The sequence below is a fragment of the Equus quagga genome, chromosome 2 (assembly GCF_021613505.1).
Source record: "Equus quagga isolate Etosha38 chromosome 2, UCLA_HA_Equagga_1.0, whole genome shotgun sequence".
NCBI lineage: Eukaryota > Metazoa > Chordata > Mammalia > Perissodactyla > Equidae > Equus > Equus quagga.
In genome coordinates this window covers 97,803,608-97,816,778 of record NC_060268.1, presented here as the reverse complement: position 1 = coordinate 97,816,778, position 13,171 = coordinate 97,803,608, and the positions used below count along the sequence as shown (strand labels likewise).

General features: G+C 38.7%; 1 protein-coding gene across 1 annotated transcript; it reads right to left on the bottom strand.

The window, feature by feature from the left end:
- Window positions 1–9,764: 9,764 nt before the first annotated feature.
- Window positions 9,765–10,799, bottom strand: LOC124235182 (beta-1,4-galactosyltransferase 4-like). The gene has a single exon (XM_046652789.1). The coding sequence runs from the start codon at window positions 10,797–10,799 to the stop codon at window positions 9,765–9,767; it is 1,035 nt and encodes a 344-aa protein (XP_046508745.1).
- Window positions 10,800–13,171: the final 2,372 nt, after the last annotated feature.

The window sequence follows — 13,171 nt, the reverse complement described above, 5'->3', positions numbered from 1 at the left end:
TAAGAATAAAAATACTGTTACCCTAATCTGACTTTGGTAGCTACGTCAGATTACCTTTAATAATGTTTCTACATAGAATACATGTGGCTATTTCTTTAAATGTCACCATTAGATGGGTCTTTTCACAATTTTAACAATCTATATAAATCGGTAAGCACCAATGTTTCTGTTTTAATGGTAAGAAGTGTTTTTGTTTCCTACTTAGTTCACTAGGTTTAGAAACAGGTTTGAATTTATTATATGAAAACCAAATGCACCAGACAATTAAGGAGCCGATTTTCCTCAGGCTATTGCAAAGGGTGAATGTTCATTAATGAGAAATATCTCGAAGAAAAGGAGGGGTCCTGGGGATTTACAAAGGCAGGTGCGTAAGGAAGTCATTCGCCAATCTTATGGAAATCATCATGAAGCATGGACACAGGTTTTATCTTGGAATATGCGAGAGCAGGCTTATGAGAAGGTTTAAAAGCAGGAAAATGTGGGTGCCCTTCTTAACTATTGCTATTTTCCAGGAGCATGCAGCTCAGGTCAAGCCCAACATAGTCAGTTAGTGGTGTGGTGTCCTGTGGCTCAGAGACACATTTAAGTATCGACTGTTGAACTCTGCAGTCATTTGTCTTAAAACTGATTAATTATAAACAGATAATTCTGACATTTTCAGAATCAAAAGTTTCATTAATTTTTTCTTTTCAGTCTCAAGAAGGTATTTTTAAATAGACTCTAGCTATTTAGAAAACATTTAAAAATCCTCAAACATAGGGAAATTATTTCCCTTGCACCAGTCCAAAAAAATTCCCTGGGGTACTCTAAGTACTTTGTTGAAATGTTCAAGTGAAGAAAGTATGTTCAGAAGGCAGACTCATTAGTAGGCAAATTGTAGAAGGAGCAACTACCACAGATCTTTTGTTTGTTTCTGATGACAATGAAATTGTGCCTGAAAAATAGAGCCAAATGACTAATTATGGTTGAAATTGGGCAATTACTCCTCAAATTAGCCAAATGCAGGTGTAATTATTATTTTAATAAGACTAATTGCTCAGTGGTAATTTGCAAAGGGGAGCCTGCATTTGGTGAAGGCACAAAAAACTCTGGCTACTTGACATAAAGCAAATATACTGCGATATTAAAAAATAAGGAATGAAAAGAATTTATATATTTACTGAAATATTTATTTGTAGACAGAGAGAGAGGAAAAGGAAATAAATGAAATGATAGAGTAAGTGAAAGATGAAGACAGATCTAACATCAAAATAGCAAATTCTACAAAAATGTCCATGAAAATCGTCAAATAGGAAAAAATATATTAATCCTTGAAGTTAAGACAATTATTCAGCATATATGCAAATCCAAGTGGATTTCTGAAACCAACCACACCTATCGAAAATTATTTTTAAGGTCACATCAAAAGAAAATTACCATTCTACTTTCTCATAACTTCTTGACACTTCTAAGCCATCACTATCTCTCACCTGGATCACTGAAATAACTTCCTAATTAGTCTCTCTCTTCATATTTTTCTGAAGGAGTAGCCAACATGAGCTTTTAACGCTATAGATCAGAACAGATCACTCCCAAGATCAACACTTTCCTACAATATTCTCCCCCACACAAGAAACCCGAAGATCTCTCCACGGCTTACTCAGACCTCACAACTGATCCTCGCTGAACCCATCTCCTACCGTATCTTATTACTTCCAACTCTCTGGACTACACTCTTTGACTCAGTCCTTCTAGCCAGACTAATTTTGCTATTTCTCAACCGTAATAACAAATTTCTTGCCCCAGGGCCTGGGCAATCACTGTTTGTTTTGCACATAACCTAATGACTCTCTCTTCTGTTTTGTTCAAATGTCACTTCCCCAGGTAATACAACTCTGATGATCTTGCCTAAAATAGAAACACTTCTATAATCCTACATATCCCTTTTCAATAAATAGTTCTTTACTTTTTCTTTAAGACTTAACAGGCTCTCCAATGCTCTTGTTCATTTATTTATCTGTTTATATTGGTATACCTTAGTAGATGAATGCTTGAAGGATGAGGGCAGAGGTTTTCCTGATTTTTTTTTTTTCATTGCTGTATCTCCAGCTCCTATAACCATGTCTGGAACATGGGAAGTTTGCTATAAATAGCTATTGAAAGATGAATAATAAGTGACTTAAGTGTGACCCAAGTTGGACTCTTTCAAAGTCTTAAAATTAGAGAAGGGAGAGACTTTTGTGTTGAGCAGACCTGCAATGCCCAAAGAAGTTGGATGAAGTAAAGAACTTTTTCAAAGTAGCAGAGTTGGTCGTAGGAAAACCAGAGTCATGTCTTCCAGTCTGTCCTTAGCTTGGGACTGTAAATACAGCTTGGAGACACTGAAAAGGGTTGTGAAAACCTTGGTAAGTTCAAGGGTACTATGTCAGATAAAAACTAAGCTTCTAATGCTTGATATTTTCTACAGGAATACTTGTTTTATTTTTTAATTTTTAGTTTGGAACAATTATAGAGTCATGGGCTATTGCAAAGAAACATATAGAGAAGTCTCCTGTAACCTTCACCCAGCCTCCCCAATGCTATTACCTGATAAAACTATACAGCTGTGCAATATCAAAACCAGTAAAATAATACTGGTGGAATTCATAGTGCTCATTCAGATTTTTTTTTTTTACTGAAGCATTGTTTTTAATAGGAAAATATGAGAAATAATACAAATGTTCATCAACAGGATGAGGGTGCATTCACAGGAATCAACCATCAAAAAGAGTCCTCATTCACATTTTACCAGGATACAGGCACTCGTTTGTGTGTTTGTGTGTACAATTTTATCACGTGTGTAGCCTTGTGTAGCACCACCACGATCAAGATATTCAACTGTACATCATCATAGACTCACTTGTATGACCCTTTTACAGCTATCCTATCCCCTCCCAACTCATCCCAAACACTGGGCAACTACCCTCACTTCTCCTTCTCTATAATTATTTCACCAATGTTATGAAAATGGAGCCATGAAGTATGTATCACTTTGAGATCGGCTTTTTTTAAATCTCAGCATAATTTCCTTGCGGTTCATCCAAGTTGTCAGGCATATGAATCGTTCATTCCTTGCTGAGTAGTGGATAGTTCACGTCATTACTGAGTAGTGTTCCATGGTACATATGGATGTGCCATAGGTTAGTCATTCAACCACTGACGGACGTTTGGAGAGTTTCCCAATTTATGGCTTTTATGAATAAGGCTGCTATGACCATTCGTGTACAAGTCCTTGTGTGAAACCTAATCTTCATTTCTCTGCAACAAATGCCCAAGAGTGCAATTGCTAGGTTGTATGGTAAGTCCATTTTTAGCTTTGAAAGGGACTACCAGGCTGTTTTCCAGAATAACCATACAATTTTACATTCCCAATAGCAATGCGTAAGTGATTCACTTTCTCCAAATCCTCACCAGCATTTGGTGTTATCATTATTTCTCATTTTTGCCATTTTGATGGGTTTATAGTGATAGCTCTTTGCGGTTTTAATTTGCAATTCCTTAATTGCTAAGGAAGTTGAATATCTTCTCATGTGTTTATTTGTCATTTATATATCCTTTTCAGTACAGTGTCTGGGTATGTCTTTTGCCCATTTTCCAATTGGATTGTTTTGCTTGTTTGTTTTACTGCTAAGTTTTAAGAGTTCTTACTGTATTCTAGATACATCTTTATCCAATACGTGATTTGAAAATATTTCCTCCTGTGTGCAGCTTGTCTTTTCGTCGTCTTAATGGGTTTAAGTGGTGGATCATATTTTTGCTGAGGGATGTACAATGGCTCCAACACAATCTATTGAAATTAAAATTGTTTTGACTAGTTTTGGGCTTTTGCCTTTCTCTATAAATTTTCGAATAAGCTTATCTGTGTCTACAATAAGAGTTTGTCTAGGTCTCCAGGCTGAGATTTTGTGGGGAATTGTGCTAAACTCCTAGGTTAACTTATAATTGACATCTTTCCTTTGTTGAGTCTTTCAACCCATCAACATAATATGCCTCTCCAAACATTTGTGTCTTTAATTTCTTTCATCAGCATTTTATAATTTTCATCACACACAACCTGTGTATGTTTTGGTAGACTTATTTCTAACATATCATTCTTTGGAAACATTGTAAGTGGTACTGTAATTTTGATTTCTGTTTCCACTTGTTCATTGTTGGTATCTAAAATGTTATTGAATTTTCTGTGTTGATCTTCTGTCCTGTGACCTTACGAATTCTCTCCTTAAGTCTAGGCAGTTTTCCTTTTGGTTAATTCCTTGGGATTTTCTAGAGACATTGACAATCATGTTGTCTGCCAACAGAGACCATTTTATTTCTCCTTTCAAAACTGAATTCATTTTATTGTCATATTATAGTTTCTAGAACATCCAGTAGTATGTCAAATGAGAGTGGTGAGAGAGTTGCCTTGTTCTTGATTTTAAAAGAACGTAATCAGTCTTTCACCAATAGGTATGATGTCAGCTGTAGGTTTTCTTATGGGTGATCTTTATGAAGTTGAGTAAGTTCTCTCTTTTCCAATATAAAGAAAATTTGTAACCATAAATGGGTAATGAACTTTGTGAAATGTCTTTTCTGTTTCAACTGATATGATCGTAGGATTTTTCTATGTTGACCTGCTGTAATGGTAGATTGCATGATTGATATTTGACTATAAAACTAACCTTACATACCTGGAATAAATGATTCAATGTGGTTATGGTGTATTTATTGTTTTTATACATTGTTGCACTTAATTTGCTAAAATTTTGTTGAAGTTCCTTATTTCTAAATTCATGAGAGATATTGTTTATTTTTTTATGTTGATTTTATTTCATTTTTGGATTAGGGTAATAGTAGCCTCATAAAATGAGTTTGGGGAAGTGTTCTTTCATATATTTTCTAGAAAAGATTGTGTAAATCGCTGTTAACTTCTCCTTTAAATGTTTGGCAAAATTATCCATTAAAGCCACCTGGGCATGGAGATTTCCTTTTCTGAAGCTTTTTAATTACAAATTCAATTTCTTTAATAGTTATGTGACTAACACTATATCTTCTTGGTTGGCTTTCGAACTTTATTTTTGCCAAGGAATTTAATACTTCTAAGTTGTTGAATTTCAAAAAGTCATTTTATATGTAGTAGTCCTTTATTATGCTTTTGATTGTAGCAGGATTAGTTTTGATATTCATGGTATTCCTCATCTCAGTGAGCTGTGTCTTCTTTCTCTCTATTTTTGTCAGTCTTTCTAGATTTTACAAGGAGCCCCCATCAGATGCAAGCAGGCAGCCAGTATGTGGTCAGATCACCTGAATCAAGTCTCAGATTAAGGTGGGTTTTAGTCTTCTCTGAGGACTATTCTGGGTAGTTCTTTCAATCTACTTTCTGGGCTTTAGGTACACAGGTAGCTAGCTAGCTCGCTGAGTGTCTGGTGTAGATATGTGGTATTTTGGTAGCTTGGATGAGGTTATTATTTTCCTTTGAAGTTTTCTATAGTGTATGCATGACTTTACAATAAATGTTAATTTTACGACAGAAATGAGTTAGTATTTCTTAAAAACAATGGGAGTTTTCATTACCTTGAAATGATATGTAGTCAGAACTTTTTAAATTAAATGTTCTAAAATAGAGGCTTTAAAAATGTTGACTGCATTTTATTTCTTAAGCTTGCACAGACTTTTCAATTTCAAAAAATTGCTGACTAATGTTTGAGACCGATTAGCAATCAGGCAGCATGTAATTTGGAAGGGAAATCCTGCTGTATTAAATTCTGATCCTTTTTAATAAGATGCTTCTAAATGAGCTCGATTGCACACTGTCAAAAAGGTCAGTATTTATTACATAAGAGAAATATACAGTGTGGTTTGAGAAAGCCGAAAGGCCAACTTGACCGAGATTCGATTTCCCAATCAACACCCTAAATCACCAACACTAGAGTCCCTCTGAAGACTTACGCATTTCTTTCCCAGATGAGACGACTTCAGCCAAAGTATCAATCAATGATGTGGATTGAATGACAAGTTATCTAGATGACACTCATCAGCATTATCTGACACAGAAACTTAGGGCCTGTTCGTTACTGCAGAGGCAGCAGCAAGCTCACAACCGCCCCATCTTCGGGACTTAAACAGCAGATGTTTGCCCAAAGATCTTCTCTGTTTCTGAAAGACTCGGAAAGCTTAAGAGAATCTATATGCTGTCAGTCTTTCAAGACTCCCAAAGGGGCTTTCTGTATAGTCAAGCATCACATAATGATGTTTCCATCAACAGACCGCATATACAATGGTGGTCCCATATGATTATAATGGAGCTGAAAAGTTCCTATTTAGTGATGTCATAGCCCTTGTAACATTTTGGCACAATGCATTACTCACGTGTTTGTGGTGAGGCTAGTGTAAACAACCTATTGTTTTGCCAGCCATGTAAAAGGAAAGCACATATGATTATGTACAGTATATAATACTTGATAGTAATAATATCTGACTATGTTACTGGTTTATGTATTTACTATACTTTTTATCATTATTTTAGAGAGTACTCTTTCTTTTTATTAAAAAAAATAGTTTACTGTAAAACTGTGTCATGTTATGCCAGCAGCAGCCACATACATCTTGTATTTACTGCATCTCTTGATGCATTATTTTCTCTTGTGCTTGACCTCATGTCGTTTTGTTCATCATGGCCTCTAAGCATTCAAAATCCACTGCTAATATTCCCAGTAAGAGGCCACGTTGAATGACTGAACTGGAAAGAAATTAAAAGCGATGAAGGACTATAAAGATGGAAAATCAGTGATGGTTATTGCTCACCAGTCAGGCATGGACCATTCCACCAGATTCTACAATCTTGAAGAACAAGAACAAAGTGAGGGAAGCTGTTAAAAGATCTGCTTGACTGAAGGCAATGAGACTAACAGAAATTTGAGTAGGACCTATATCAGACACACAGAAACTTCTAACGACCTGGATTGAAGACCAGACACAGAAGTGATATCCCTCTCAGCACCATGATGGTCATGGGCAAAGCAAAAACTTTGCGATGTTGAAAGAAAAGGCTGGACCCTACAACGATGTTGAATTTACTGCTAGCTCTGGGTGGTTTAAACAGTTCAAGAATCGTTATTCATTCATAATGTGAAAGTGAATGATGAGTCTGCGAGTGCTGATGTGAAGGCAGCTGGAGAATTTTTAGAAACTCTAGATAAGCTGACTGTGGAGGAAAATTACTTACCAGAGCAAATATTTAATACAGATGTAATCTTCCCATTCTGGAAATAGATGCCAGAAAAGATTTTCATTCATAAGGAAGCCAAGTCAATGCCAGGTTTCAAGTCTTTTAAGGGCAGGATAACAGTCTTGTTTGGGGTAGTGTTGCAGGCTACAAATGGAAACCCTTTGTGATCTGGCACAGCGAGAACCCCAGGGCCTTCAAGCACATCAATGAGCACACACTGCCGGTGTAGCACAGGAGCAATGAGAAGTCATGGATGACCCAGCTCCTCTTCCAAGATGCCCTCCTGAATTGCTGTGCCAGAGAAATGGAGAAGAGCTGTTTGGAGAACGACGTACCTTTCAAGATTTTTGCTTATTGTCGATAATGCTCCTGGACTTCCTCCTTTTATTGATGATCTTCATCCCAATATCAAAGCTGTGTTTTATCCTCCCAAACACTTCCTCTTTGATCCAACCAATGGATCAAGGAGTTATAGCAACTTTTAAGGCTTACCACCTGAGGAAGACCTTTGTCCAGGCTATTGCTGCAACTGAGGAAGACACTGAGAAGACACTGATGCAATTCTGGAAGAACTACAGCATCTGTGACTGCAAGAACTTTGCTTGAGTTTGGGGTGACGTCACCAAGGAACACATGAATGGCATCTGGGAGAAGACACTCAAGAGGCTCGTCCATGACTTCAAAGGGTTTACCAAGGTTGAAGATTTTGCAAAAATCAACAAGGCTTTTGTTGAGGTGGCAAACAACTTTAACCTGGGTGTGGATGAGTATGCTTTCAGGAGCTCCTAGAGGTGGTTCCTGAGGAACTGACTAATGAGGAGTTGTTGGAACTGGAACAGGAACACAGAGCTGAAGAAGAGGCAAGAGAAGAGGAAACTGCAAGAGAAGAAAAGAAGAATCCCCCAAAAAATCCACAGTGAAGGGTTTGGCAGAAGCTTTTCCAGACCTCAACAAGTTCCTTAAAATGTTTGAAAACATAGATCCCGACACCGAAGGTTTTCATTAATAGAGAGAAATGTTCACGGTGCATTATCTGCTTATAAGCAAACCTGTGGTGAAAAAAGAAACAAACCAATCAAACCAGCATGGACGTATTTCTCAAAAGAGTGGCATCTCTTCAAGAAGAGCCTCAGGCAGGTCCTTCAAGAGGTGTTCCAGAAGAAGGCAGTTATCGTAGGAGATGACAGTTCCATGTGTGTTATTGCCCCTGAAGACCTTCCAGTGGGACAAGATGTGGAGGTGGAAGACAGTGATACTGATGATCCTGACCCTGTGCAGGCCTAGCCCAATGTGAGTGTGTCTTAGTTATTAACAAACAAGTTTAAAAAGTAAAAAAAAAGAATAATACTGTTAAGAGAAAAAAGTGTATAGAATAAGGATATAAAGAAAGAAATTATTTTTGTACAGCTGTACAATGTGTTTGTGTTTAAGCTAAGTATTATTACAAAAGCATCAAATTTTTTAAAAAAGTTTAGAAAGTAAAACATTTACAGTAAGCTAAAGTAAATTTATTACTGAAGAAAGAAAATATTTTTCTTATAAATTTAGTTTAACCTATGTGTACAGTGTTTACAAAGTCTACAGTCATGCATGGCAATGTCGTATGTCTTCACATTCACTCTCCACTTGCTCACTGACTGACCCAGAGTGACTTCCAGTCCTGTAAGCTCCATTCATGGTAAGTGCCCCATATGGGTGTACCACTTTTTATCTTTTATACTGTATTTTTCTTTTTTCTTTTTTTTTTGCATTTTTGTATTTTACTACGGAGGTAATTTCAATGTATTATTAGATAATATGTAACTTGTAAACTGTTAATTTGTATCCTACACGTACAAAATCATTTTACGAAATTGCTTAAAAAACTAGTAGATAATGTGTCCTCTGCTGGATTACTCCTGGAAGGTGTACTGGGCACGTGACACCCACTGCAGAGTAGCAGCAGCGGCAGCAGCCAGCGCGACAGCGGCTGCCTTTCCATCTGACACTGTCATCCCGCCACCCCTTCATCCCCAAGTTCACTGCACCTTGATTCTTCACCTTTCTCCCCACTTCTGTGGCCGTCTCCTCACCTGGGACCCACCTCTGCACAGATGACCACTCAGGATAAATGAGTAATAGAAATATATCTTCGTACCTTTCTCGCTTGGATGAGAACAATTCTGGTTCTCTGGGACAGTCACCAATCTTACTCTCCGTGGCCTTTTTTATCCCATAATGTATCACTTCAAACTTAAATAAACCTCCCTCAATCAGAGTTCTCAAGTAGCCTTCACCATATCTTTTGAATAGTCCTTTTATACTTAGTCCTTCAAGTATCCATAACATTTAACGCTCATGATCAAAACAACTAGGAACGCTGTCTTGCTACAATTGTTTTACATTCCATATCACCAGGAGCTCTGCTAAGAAAATACAAAAAGGAAAAATTCAACTCAACAATTAGCTCCAACAAGTTCTTAACGTGTGCTACTAGGTGAAGTCTCTAGGCCAAAATTATTGCCATCAGATATTCTTCCAAACGTCACCAGACAATCCAGGGTCATCGGCCAGACCAGAAATCCACTGTGATGTTGATATACAGAGGATTATAATCCACACAGAGTAATTTATAAACACAACTGGTCAACCCATCTGTTCTCCAGACTCGTAACACTTGATGTAAGAGCTTCATCCGCTCTGTGTTCACTTCATTGCCTTGGTCTCTGGTATGGAAGATCATCGTGTATTTACCCACTTCAGGCATTGGCCGGATTATTTTCATTCTATGAAGCTCAACCCTGAGTCTGAGGTCATCGTCTTCGCCTCCCCATCCCCAGTAGTTGTTAGAGAATCCCTTCACCTTGAAAAATTGTTCTCTGCTTAGGGCAGTAACGCCCCCAAAATATCCGCTGTAACGTAACCTGTATCCAGTACTGTTCCTGCCAACCACCAGATGCTTGGGCTGATCCTCACACTTGTAAAGGTTCAGGTCATTCTCCGGCACCAGATCCACATCGTGGAATATAAAGCAGTCCCAGTTTTCATCCTTGAGAGCTTCTAGATAGCCCACATTCAAGAGTTTGGCTCGATTAAACTTTTTACTTCCAGCCTGGTGGATGACATAGATGCCGTACTCCAGCTGCTGCCGATGCAAAAAGGGATGAAGGTGTTCCAGCAGGTACATCAGGTGCTTCTCCCTGTTCCGGTGTGGAATGAGGATGGCGACCCGCTGCAGAGCCCTGCATTCCTCGGGGTGATAGCGTCCTCTGCGCACGTTGGAGTTTTCTGCCTGCACTTCTTCCAGAGTGAGATCCGGTTTGAAAAAGAGCTTGTTCTGGCCTCTGAGGTATGGAGACATGGAAGGGCAGTTGTCAAGGTTTGCAGTTGTCGTGGATGCTTCATTGGTCAGAGTTTGTTTCTTCTCCAAAACGAGAGGGTTGTTGAAATTAGCCATGAAATCCTTTGCTTTAGGAATCTCTTGAAGAGGAGCTACAAAGTAGTTCCTGGTGGCCCACCCAACCACCGTCAGGCATAAGGTAAGAAGCAACGGTAACCGGAATTTGTAAGAAAGGTGGAAAGTCACATTGCAACCCATGTCTTTTATTACGTGAGCGACAGCTATCTCTCTGCTTCACTGAAGGCAGGAAGCTTCAAGTTACACTCTTCCAATCTGATTGCAAACTTGAAGATGACTGAAGATGCAATGCCTGCTTTTGCTCAGTGGTTCTGCTCCAATAACCTCTGGCCGCATCTCGCCCGGCTCCCCCGCTGGCGGCAGCGGGAGCGCCACGGTGTTACCCGCACCGAAACCGTACAGTCCCTCCCTCCGGGCTCGGCTTCCGCAGGCCCCGCTCGCCTTATACTGTATTTTTAATGTACCTTTCCCATGTTTAGGTATGTTTTGAGTGAACTCTCTTTAATAATGTCAGAAGATGTAGTGACTCATATATTTCAATTATGCAATACTTCCAAGGTAGCAGATACCATCTATATTTTGTCAAGAATTCTAGTTACCCCAGTTAGACTAGGATGTACCACATAGGCCTTGATGATTGAAGATCCTTTTTAAAATTTTATTTTTTAAGGTAACATATGCTCTTTTTTAGTGGTGGGAGTTACAATTCTGAGTTTCAGCACATTTATAGATTTGTGTAATTACCACTACAATTACGATAGAACTTTTCCATCACCCAAAATAATCTTTCTTGTGAGATTCTTTTGAAGTTACAGCTTCTGTAGCCCCCAACCTCTGGTGAAACACTGGTCTGTTCTCTGTAACTTCATTTCTATTTGAAAATGTTGTACAAATAGAATCATAATATGTAACCTTTGGACTGGCTTCTTTTACTCAGCAAAATGCATTTGAGATTCATCCTGGTTGTTGAGTGTATCAATATTTCATTCCTATTTATGGCTGAATAGTAGTCCACTGTGTCGTTGTATGAAGTTTGTATATCCATTAACCCAAAGTACATTGGGATGGCTTATAGTTTTTGGCAATTATGAATATATATCAGAGATATTAAACAAATTTGAGGATTTTTCTTGGAAAAAATTGTGGGTATGATTAATAGTACATGAAAGTGATAGGAAGTAAAGAGGTAAGAAGCCTACTGAGTATTTTGAGGGAGTTTCAATGCCAAAGAAACCAAGAACCTTGAGTGACAACCTTCTGACTGTTTGATGAGCATCAGGAAGGAAGCAAGCCAGGAAGACTGGGCAGTGTCAAAGGAAGGCATACCCCGCAATGCACTTTAGATGTGGCTGTGGAAGATGATGGCAAAGAAGTGTTTCCAGGAAGCTGGAGCCTGGAATCTTAAAGAATAATGGACAAGACAGAAAGAATCAAGGTCTAAGCAAAGAATTTCTCCCTCTTTGTTCTTGTTCTGTAGAACAATCACTCATCTGTGTTTCCCATTCTTCTCCTTTCCAAATGGAAGATTTGCTATAGCTAAGCTGTCTTGCTTCCACTACTGCATATTGGTTGGGCAGGGTGCATACAGCAAGCAAGGTCTCTTGAATTCAAAGACCCCTGGACAATGAAGACACTTCCATACCTAATGCAGAATAATGTGTATCACCTGGAACACCAGGACCTGAGCTGGATGCAGTTAGAAATGAAGCTTTTGATTACCTCCTTTGTAAAGAGAGTTTGTTCAATGTATGTGGGGGGGGGGGGGGGGGGGGGGGGGGGCGGGGAGAAAATGGAACGGGTATTTGGTGACCAGAAGATCAGATTGTAGACACACACACGCATAAAAGCTATTTGTTTGTCAAACTCTGTTGTATTTTCCTCCTCAGCACATGGGAAAACCACAATTTCCAGATTTCCTTCAGGAAATGGGGCTATTTGACTGAATTCTAGCCAATAGAAGGAAGGTGTTATTAGTGCTCATCAATTCTGAACCTGGCCCGTAACATTTCTCATGATCTTCCATAATTTCTTTCTTTCATGATCTACCAGCTGAACAAAAAGATCCAGCAGAGGTCTTTGAGACTGTAGGAATAACGCAGCTTCCACATCAGTGTTGTCCAATGGGGTCATTTTACCATCCCCCACCCCTCTGGGAACATTTGGCAACGTCTGGAGAAATTTTTGCTGGTTAAAAGTGGGATGGTACTACTGGACTCTGGTGGATAGAAATGAGGCATAGTCATAAACATCCTGCATTGCACTGGACACAACTAAGAATTATCTAACCCAAAATGTCAATAGTGCCAAGGTGGAGAAAGCTTGCTCTACACAGATGGCACCTTGGTGCTTGCATGGCTATGTGGGACAGAAATTCTGCCAACCTTCATCAGATGGTACATGTGAGACACAAACCTTCATTGTATTAATGCACTGGAATTTGGGGATTGCTTTTTGCAATATTCTCTAATGGAGCAGACTAAGAGTTCTAAATGCTTGTTAATAACCACCTCATAGGATTGATGAGAAGATTAGGTTATTTTATTGGGAAAGCC

What these genes read in the sequence shown, in the direction of transcription:
- LOC124235182 (XM_046652789.1), bottom strand. Translation starts at nt 10,799, where the DNA reads ATGGGTTGCAATGTGACTTTCCACCTTTCTTACAAATTCCGGTTACCG.